A 10,904-nucleotide genomic window follows, 5' to 3' on the forward strand; every position below is an offset into this window, starting at 1 on the left:
CATCAGGGGTCTCCAAGACCCCTAATGTCACCTAGGACCCCCCAAAAGAAGCTGATGAAGCACAGATCTGCTCCATCAGCTTCTTTCCAGCTTCTGAAGCTGGAGAGTGACACGAGAATGCGGAAGTGATGTAACATACAACACTTCCACATTCTTGCAGCGGAGAGGGGACCGGAGGGAGTTCGTGTACCGATCTCCCTGTGATCTGCAGTGACAAAGGCACCATGCTGATCCCGGGCTCGCACCGGGCACAGCAGAGCCCGGGACAACGGCGGGGGGGGAATGCGGAGGGGGACACACACCGATCGTTACCCCATACAAGCGATCCGCTGGCTCTATAGCCGGCACATCGCTTGGATGTTAACGGGCATCGCTGCCTGTTTTTAAATTTCGGGCACTTCACGCTCGTGCGTGCCCAGCGGCGCGCTCGAGGGGGCGTGTCTGAACGGACGTCTAAAGACGCCCGCTCAGATCTAGAGAGCTCCCGGCCGGCCGTTTTTTTTACAACAGCGGGCCGGGAGGTAGTTAAAAGTTATGCTATGTGAATGGGAACATGTAACAAATTTAAATTTAGGTGTCATCCCAATTTGGCTGCAAAAGTGCAAATACACTTTAAAAGGGAACATTAATTATTTTTCTGCACCACCTCAAAATGCTAATTTCTATTGAGCCACTGACAGCTTAATCTATAAATCTTTATATTTAATCAATTAACTAAAATGTGTAAGAGCAAGCTTGTAACAATCTGGTTACTTACTAATGCCATTTGAAGCTGTATGATCACAACAATTGTAATGTAGCATAAGGGATGATAATTATCTGCTGCACTTATGTATGTACAATTAAACACAATGATCGATTTTACTTTTTAAAACAGAATATATATATATTTCTGAACACAATTTTATAACACACAATATTTAAAATATCGTGTGCGTTACGATTCCGTGAGTTGGCCTGCGTAGATCTCAATGGCATCATAATGCTAATCCAGTTAGAATATAACTAGATCACTGTCAGACATGACTCTAAATCCAGTCAGGAGACGACTGCTGGCTTCCCTGACAGGTGTCCATGTGATCACTTGGCCTAATGTGACACATGGAGGAGGGAGGGACAGAGGGATTCGGTTCCAAAAAAGGGACAGTCCTTTTGAATGATGGACAGATGGGAGCAATATCACTACTGAATAGGTACAAACCAAGTCATAAGTTGTTAGAGTTGAGTAACAGGACAAGCTTTTGAGCGGCCAGAATATAAACACAGCTTTGAAAAATAGAATTTATTAATGTAATAATGTAATAAAATCCTGCTACTGAAGCCAAAGTTAGGTATAAGTTTGTTACCCCCAATGAATCATTCTCCAGGACCAGAAAGTATTTTGTTAATGTTTCAATGTTGATTGTTTTATTTTTTAATTAAAGTGACACTAAACTCAGGAGTCAAATCTTATAAATGTATTCAAGTACCCTAATTATTAACATAAATGTATCTTATTTGTGTATTACTCGGCTGTAGATCCTCAAATCATCTCTGAATTGGTGCTGACTCTGTCCTTCCTTCTGGAGGGTGACTACTTTTGTTTCCCATGGTCCTTATGTGTGTTGTACAGTAGTCACCACTCCAATCTCGATCCAAATTAGTAAACTAAACATGAGATTGTAGTCCATCACAGGAGTGAGCTTGGAGCATTGTTTGTAGAAGGCTATCCTTCTGTCATAGAATGAGAAACCTTACTCACAGAACAGAAATTAGAACATGTGCTAGCAATGGCACACCGGAGATAATGCTACAATTAATAAGAGGGAACAAGAACCGGTCCAGGATCCTTGAAAGAAGTCCATTGCACCTTTAAAAAATGCCAAAACACCTCAATTTCACTTTTCCCCTCAATGGAAACTTCAATGCATTTAGTGAAAATGGCAGCATTTTAATGAAATCTCTAGATTTCTTTCCCCAAATTTGTCAGTGAGGCTGATTTACTGAAGGATCGGAGAATCTTCACTCAATAAATTGAGTGAAGATTAATTGCATATTAAAAATGAACAAAGGTACAATTTATTGAGTGAAGAATTTTGACTCTTTTAAAAAAATTAGCTTCAATGTCTGAATGTGTTGAAACAATATAGAGCCAGGCAACTGGCATTCTCAGAGTATTGAGGCTGCCATTACATATTTTCTTCTAAAAATACTAGTTTCCTGCTGCCTCTAGCTTTAATGCATTGGAGTTGATTTACTTAAGACAAATAGCGTGTTAACTTTGCAGGGAAAATGTTTTCAGAGGCTACACAAACACATGCTAGAACAAAAAAAAACCAACAGTATTTTTGCTTGCACATGGTTGGATGATGGAATTTAGCAGAGTTTTACATTCAACTAAGAGAAAATTTCCTTGCAAAGTGCGAATTTCTTTGCAAAGTAAATAACCTATTTGTTTTTAATAAATAAACCCCATTCAGTTGCTGACCTGAAACAAGCATGAAGGTTAGAAAGTCAGACTGAAGTCAGAATTGCTGATCTTCAACCTTGTTCTAGGGCAATGACCTTGAAACCTAAGCCACTGGAACACAATGACAGTCAAGAAAATGGCATTTTCGGAAGTGAAAGTCTGCAATGGTAGCCTCCATATTCACTCAATGCAGGATTCCTTTGAAAGATAAAAACTGAATTCACAGTATACCCCCCAGAAACACATGTGATATGAAAAGTTAGAAGCAAGTTTCCACTTGTTCTTTATCTTAGTATAGGCCTTCAAATCGTTACTGCTGCTTCTTTCCTGGGGACAACTAGAGTTGTACAGGTTATTTTTAAAATGTTTGATTGCATTCTGTTAAATGACTCAATCTATTAGTCAGTTACATAGTACAGTACAGCCTTCTTATAACAGAATGTATTAACATGTCTAATTCCAGTAGATATGCCAAAAATAAGAAGATAATGCCTCATTTTTGGACAGGGCCATGCAAATGATTCCTCCACCTACTATTTTGAAATGAGGACTATTCCTCATAGGTTTTAGATTTGTGATGTAATAAGAAAAATGAGTACCTACTGTTTGAAGATAGCTTTATTTTACTACACATGCACGCACACACACACACACACACACACACACCTAGTAAAGTACTACTTCTTTTATAAATTCGTACCATAACCTTCTGGGTGAATTTAATGTAATTTAATAAACACAAATATTGCATGTGTTGTATCGAATGGCCATGTAATGTTTTATTTACTAGCTCTTCCACCAAAAGAGACCCATATCTGTATTGAGACTCTGTTCTTAAGTTTATCCACGTTGATTCTATGAGTTAAAAACGATACCATTCTTTTGGCGCACTGGGTTAGCTAATGAGAGAGCACAGCAGTAGCTTCCTGTCCATTTGCATGACTAAAACTCACTGTGTAGGGTTGAGTCACTCCTCATCCACTTGTGTGTGGAAATTACAGCTTGAGCTACTGAGCACTGTAAACAATGGGAACAAAAAAAACTCCTGAAAGTTCCACCTGCAGTCTAAAATGAAGAATGCTAAATTGGAATATGGAATTGGAATGTGGAATATTTAGTATGTATTTATTTAGTATTTATAAAGAAAAAAATAACAATGATATCCCTGGCAATAATTAATAAAGTATATCCAAAACCACTACACATTGCTTTTTACATTTCCCTTCTATCTTGCTTTCTCAACTTAATACCTCATCCTTCGTTATGTCCTTTGTCATAATTTCTTTATTTCTTGCCAAGCTAACCTTAAATAACTTTGAGGGGCATAATTATAAAGCAGTCAGTCTGACATTCACCAAACCATCCCTGCAAGTGAATCTTCCTGGTGCACATGTTTTAAATTAGAGTGATTGATTCATTGCCGGTGAATGTCTGGTAAACCCTCATTCACACTAGAATCGGCTGGCACGTACAGCTTAGTGCTGCGTGTAGGGCTGTATCGCTCAGCTCCCGGGAAGGACAGGTGCTCCGTGCGATTAGTACGCAGTCCTCGTCTTTCGCTATGGGACTACGCGGCCGTACGCCCCCCTGTCTGCGTCCGAGCCAGGAAACACGCACCCCTACGGACCTGCACTTGAGGTGAGCGTAGGGGGGCATACGGCCACATAGTCCCATAGAGAAGGAGGGAGGCTGCATACTAATCACACGCAGCACCTGTCCTTCCCCGCAGTGACTTTTAGGGCTCATTCACACTGGAATCCTGCCGGCCGATTCCAGTGTGAATGAGCCCTAAAAGTCACCTTCACTGCTTTATAATTATGCCCTAAGACATGCATGCCTTTTCTTTTTTATTTGTATTTAGTTTCACCATAGTATATCACTAGCATATGATAAAAAAAACACCACATTTACAGTATGTTAGGATAGAAATAAATCTATATACTATTTTTTTCTTTAGCAGAAAGAAAATTACAATGGCCAAATTAATTAACACTCAACATACCTATGGCACAGTACCAAAAGTATCAATACAAGACATGGATAAAGAGATTGTACGAATGGAAAATGGTGAAAGCAGGTAAAGTACACATGGAATTTATTCCTACATATTGTTTTTTGTATGTCAGGTTTATTTCAAGCAATGGGATGGTGTGATACTGTCTCAGTACTAATATGACATTGCCAAAATTAAAATTTACTGTAGTATATTTGTAATTATTATGGGAGATACAAACAGGAAATAATATGTTATTTAGTATTCAGCCCTGCTAGCCAGAAAAATTAGAACACTCATAAGGATTTTATCGCTGTCTGTGTCCCTCTATTTGTCCTAGTGAGCCTTTTAATGGAAAGTGAAAGAAAATCCCAAACTTTGGGTTGTCAGGAACAGAACAGGAATGGATGGGAAATCTTCCAATGGCGGCGCTAGTTCTGGTGACACTGCTGACCACCAGGGATTTTATCTCTGTAGAGGGATTTCCTCCACTTCTTGATTTAACTATGAGACAGGAAGTGAAGGGACAAGGGAAGCAACCCCAATTGGACACAGATGGGGAAAAAAGCTGGCAGGGGTTATAGCCCTTCCTTACCCTATGCAAAACTAAAAAAAAAAAGTTTATAATCTGTATATATTTTTGTATTGTCCCATTTATATTTTTATCTCGCATAAAACCTGAAGAAGGAGCTTTAGAGCTCTGAAAACCTTTTATCTCTTGAATACTATTAATTTGCCACTAAAAGGTATCACTGTGAGAATCCATTTTGCCATTTTGACTTGACACACCACTAACTACAGTGCCGATGAAATGTGGCCCTAAGATAACCTACAAGTGTTCCATTAAAAAAAGAGATTTGGAAATGAACTTACCTGACATACTTTTGCTGCTCCGTGAGGGCTGTAACCACCAAAGATCCAATTGTGTCGATTGCTATCTCAAACAATAATGTAAACCCCGTCTCACATGAAGGAAAATCGTTTTGCCAAAACACAGCCAAACATTGCTTGAGCACAGCTTTATTATCTATTGTTTGTCTTCTTCAAATACAGACTACTAAGTAATCAAGACGTAGGTAATGGTGGCTTACATACAGAACATCCAAAATGTCACAGTATATATGCAAGCAAGAACCGAGTGCATGCAATGACTGCAACACTACACAAGTATGTATCATTCAAACTTTATTGCAAATGTTTACTGTATTTTACTTTACATCTTATTGTCTTGTCGGAACTCAAACATCTACATAGAATTATCTGTTTGTATTATCATCACATAATCATTCAGGGTTGTATTTAGAACATTTTGCATCCCTGCCATTCAAAAGATATAAGCTGGCCGTACACGGCTTAGGTTTTCGAAGAACTTTCATAATAAAGAACATTCATTTGACCTTCTATTAATTGATGGGGTCAAATTGTAGATTGATTTTGACCATTGTGACAAAAAAAGGGAAGGTGCAGGATGGAAAATGTTTCTATCTAACGAAATGTTAACAGTGAATGTGGTTTGCATTCGTGAAACTCAATTCATTCCAAATTTCGAACGTTAAAATCATGTGAAATTTCGATCGAAATTCATCAAGTGTCTGATGGCATTATAGGGTGGTAAAGAAAGATCTTCCATATGAACTTTCATTTGGAATCTACTAGTGTATGGCCATATTTAGAATACCTCTCACTAAAAATAGAAATCCTATTGTAGGAGATGTGTTTAATTTGACATGAAACTTTGTGCAGAATTTTGAAAAACACACAAGCTTCTGTGGAAGAGTACAGAACTAATCCAAGGCATTTTAGTTGCAAATATGTAAAAAAGAAAAATGGTGACATAACATAATAGAAAAGTAATTCTAAATAACATTCAGTTACAAAATTGTTTGTCTAGTAATTCCATATGTTTTAATTTCTGTGAAATTATTGACAGAAATGCACTGGTGATATGTCCCTTCATTGTTATCCAGAAGCATGTTTATCCCTAGCTAGGTGAATGCAAAAGGAAAAAACCTGCAGTTTTACACACAATTACAGGGCCAAGACTGGTGTTAGGGAAAACAAACCAAGCAATTGCCCATGGCCTCCATTTTGGGGCCTGATGGGGGGAAATCTCTTCTCTAAAGCCAGAAAATTGTCTTTCAGCATAATAAAGTCTAGTGACACTAGTGTAATCCACCTGAAAGAATGCACTAGAAGAGAAGAAGGTATGGCTGGTAGTGAAAGTAACTCAGTTAATCCTAAATACTGTATTTTCCATAGGGAGCAGCACCTTCCTGGTACTAGCGCTGTCTGCAATACCAACAACAACAACAACAAAGATGAGTGAGTATTCTCATGAGACCTTCTAAGGTGACAATATAGGAGTTTGAACAATCTCAGGCTGTCTATAAACAGGCCAGTTCTTCACTGGATTCTTCACTGACCTTCACAGGCCAGTTCTTCACTGGATTCAATATAGATTGAATGAACCAAGTAACAAGTGCGATATTCTAGCTACTAAAATTGTCATTGGCGACCAATGGGAAAAAGAACGATCAACTGAAATAATTTTCCAATTTGTTCGAGTTTTTTTAATGACAATCAGTATGTAAAATAGTTTATAGGAGATAGCAATTACAATTTAAAAGATAGAAAACAATACCTCTTACAATCATTCATGCATTTTTATCCTGATAAAGCCTTTTCCTTAAGGCACCATTCACACTAGGCGACATGCAAATCGCGCGTTTGTCACGCGATTGTCATTTTGCGCGATATCGCGCAAATGATTGCATTGGACCTAGTGGAATCGCGCGACATCTGTGCTAAAAAGGGACCTGCTGTAGCGGCGCGCGACAGCGACGAGCACAGCTCCATTCAATTCCATTGGAGAGCGATATCGCACGGATAATATGCGTGATATAAATCGCTCAGTGTGAATGGGGCCTGAATCTTCTGAAAAATTGTGTTGTGCATGGCTAACATTAGACAATGCTTACCTAAATATTTTTCATTTAAACATGAGAAAGGTCTGCAAATCATGACTCAGATAGAAGTAATCTTCCCCTTGTTCAATGATGCTTAAACTCAAAACACGTTTTAGGATTACCATTCAGATTAAGTAAACTCCTCCATTCTATCCATAAACTCAACAATTGGTAAAAGGAACACCTGTGGCCCTCCCATCCACGTACCTTAAAGTAGTGTTAAACTCTCAAACTCTCAATCCTAAAATAGGATATCAGGGCCAGAACTCAAGGGAGCATTCTGCAGGAAGCTAAACCTTTTAAACATCACGGAGCAACATCCACTGTAAGTGATTTAATCAGGATTAGAAACATTTTGACTTTACTTCATCACTTTAACATAACACACGTCCTGCATCCAGGTGAATGAGGCATTAGACAAGCACACAGTCTTATGGCATCATGGCATTGTGACCCTTATTTAGGATTTAGTACCTACAAATACAGATGTATTAAAGGCCAAATAAGGGTAGTTAAAAGATTTGTCAGGGAAAACATGCTGTACATCTCTGCAATACATGCACATATCCCATATTTATCCCTTTAAAAGACTATGCATGCACAGAAAAATATCTGTAAATCTGCCAGTTGACAACACACATTTCGCGGGCTGAATTGTGTCAGCTCTGCCCAGATTTCTTTTGCTAAATTGCTTAAAGTAGACCTTTATCCCCTTTTGACTCAAAATCACATCAGCATACAGCTCGGCATGCTGATATGAAATCATCTTACATTCATTAGCTAAACGGAAATATTTTTATTTTACTTTTTTTCCCACTTCCTGGTCCATTTTGGCTCAAATGATGTAATCGTGGCCAAGCATTGCATCCTGGGAAGGCAGAGCATTGCTGGGAAATCTCATCTGTTACCTCATGAATTTTCAGGGAAAAGTCCTAGTCACATGTGCCAGAGTTCCAGGAAGTAAAGAGAGATCTAGTAACCTGCCCTTAGTTAAAATGGCCACTGTCAGAAGACTGGGAAGAAAAGAAAAATAAGGTTTGCAAAAGTAAAAAACCTTCAATTATCTAGAAGTATGTGGTTGTAGATTGTCATTACTAAAGGTGCCTTTGTAGTTATTTTGAAGATATTGGTAAAGTTCCTCCTCAAACTCTCCTATTTTCAGATCTCTACAACATAGACACTAATCATTCTGTAGGGCCAAGATAAGAACTAGGAAGGCTAAATACTCACAGAAAGTAATCACAGGACATTCTGAATTTCTAACATGCCCATCAGGTATTTTTGTACTTACCAAACAGATACAACAAAATGCTTTCTATGATATATTTAACAGACGAGATGGAAGCAAATAAGAGATGCTCATTTTTTAGTGTTTACGTACACTTTGGTGCATGATGACATAGCACACCAAGTAATGATCACTTACAGGTCCAAAATGAAGCTTGCTATTCAGAAGAGGACTGGTAACTCATACAAATAGTCTAATTTGCACAGAAAATTTTGACCAGCTTCATTCATCACTAGAGATGTTCATATATTTTCATAAAAGGATACAAACATTTTTCATAAGAGTCAACCCAATCCAGGAGATCCCCTTCCTAATTCTTTACTTTGTCCTAAGTGTACAACTCTAAACCCTCAACATAGAATCCCCTGAATAGACATATTCTAGGTTACAAAGATTTGCCTTTTATATATGGTTCACGATTACTCTAATCATAGGTTTCTTATGTGCATAGAATATTTATTAGGGATGCACCGATATCAGTTGATCGGTATCGAGTACGAGTACTGATATTTTTTTTCCGGTACTCGCCGATACCGAATACCGATACTGCCATTTAGGCAGTTGGGCGGCGTGTAATGACTCACCGCCAGGCTTCCTGATTAGCTATGAACCCGACTTCATGCTCCCTCGTTACCAGGTGATGAGGAAGCATGGAGCCGGCTTTCCAGCCAATCAAGAAGCCGGGCGGGTAATGACATGCCGACTGACTTCCTGATTGGCCAGCTTCCCGAACAATCAGGAAGCTGGGCGGCGAGTCATTACATGTTGTCCGGCTGCCTGATTGGCAGGGAAGCTTTCTCCATGCTCCCTAGTCACCGAGGAAGCCAGCTACATGCTCCCTGGTGACGAGGGAGCATGGAGCCAGCTTACCAGCCAATCAGGAAGCCAGTAATGACTCACCGCCCGGCTTCCTGATACCGGAAGTTCTGGTATTGGGATAAGTATCAGGAGCATTGAATACTCGGTATTGGCACCGATACTGATACTAGTGTCGGTGCATCCCTAATATTGAAAATATTGTAGCATGTGAAATTACACAGTGACATCAAAGACTGAAAATAATTACAATTCTTAATATGTTTCAGAGAGGAAAAAAAGACAAAGAAAAAAGAAAAAAAGAGGTATGTATATAAATATGTACATGTCTTCTCCAAGTTGTAGATCTGTCAGCTTTCTCAGATAATGACTCAAAAGGTAGCTTTTTCTGAATTCTGTCTTCTGCTATCTGTGATCGTGGCAGTATCAGACAATAATTGGGCTTTCAATGGAGCACTGTCCACCACAAAGAATAGTTTATCAACTTGGTAAGAAAACTTTGGCATACAAATTGATAAGAAATAAGGTTACATGTATGTGTGTTATTTAACAGTCAAATTGTGTCTGCCCGCCATAGCATGCCTGTAATCAAACAATTTTTGGTTTTACTATTTGACTCCAGTCAAATAGCTAAATAACCAGTTAAAATGTATACATTTAAATTGCCTTACCTAACTACATTCTTTTTATATCTGTTTAGACAGTCTTGTGATTTGCATACCCCCATTGATACTGAAATTGATATTCTGTTCTCTTGTGTCATCTCACTTTCCCAAGCTTGCACTATGGTCATCTCCCCACTTGTAAAGTCCTCCTGTGATATCCCTTCTTATAAGCCAGCCTAAAAACCTCCCCCTCCATTTCCAAGCACAGTAAAACAATATAAGGACAGATTTAAGGTAATCATAGCCCAGCTCAGGACAAAAAAAACTCCCTAACATCCCTCCCTCATACCCTCTTCTTAGCCATCTTGACAGGTGTTTCGTTTTTCTCACCTGGTGTTTCTGGCAAGGGGGGGGGGCACTATTTCAGTCCCGCAAATTGACCCTCGCTGGCCAGTCCCCTTGACTCCTCCATATTCTTCTGGATTCTGAGAGGACCTCTCTGGTGAACAACCTATGGGAATTGTCCATGTCATGTAGACATGTAGACATTGACATGGACTCACAAAAGAAGGAACCAAGCAGGAAGTAAACAGAGAGTAGAAAGACCCAGTGCTGGATGATCACATGACCATTGCATTCATGATTGGATAATCGAAGTGGATATTTGCACGATTTACAGAGTGAACATTCTAAACTCCTTAATAAATCTTGTGTGCTAATTAGTGTGGTGACATCAGTGCTGGTGGACCTGTATACATTGAACACCACAGAACCAGCACGAGCCTCT

The 10,904-nt window shown here is 39.0% G+C and overlaps 1 protein-coding gene across 1 annotated transcript in view; it reads left to right on the forward strand.

Moving 5' to 3' along the window:
- Window positions 1–4,422: 4,422 nt before the first annotated feature.
- The window catches only part of CNGA1 (cyclic nucleotide gated channel alpha 1), a 17,320-nt gene continuing 10,838 nt past the window's right edge, over window positions 4,423–10,904 (forward strand). Inside the window, exons 1-4 of the mRNA XM_018564951.1 lie at window positions 4,423–4,526; window positions 5,496–5,609; window positions 6,702–6,764; window positions 9,782–9,817. Coding sequence (XP_018420453.1) covers window positions 4,423–4,526; window positions 5,496–5,609; window positions 6,702–6,764; window positions 9,782–9,817 — 317 coding nt within the window. The remainder of the gene's footprint in view (window positions 4,527–5,495; window positions 5,610–6,701; window positions 6,765–9,781; window positions 9,818–10,904) is intronic.

This window comes from Nanorana parkeri, unplaced genomic scaffold, assembly GCF_000935625.1.
Source record: "Nanorana parkeri isolate BGI_ZX_2015 unplaced genomic scaffold, ASM93562v1 scaffold800, whole genome shotgun sequence".
Classification (NCBI taxonomy): Eukaryota; Metazoa; Chordata; class Amphibia; order Anura; family Dicroglossidae; genus Nanorana; species Nanorana parkeri.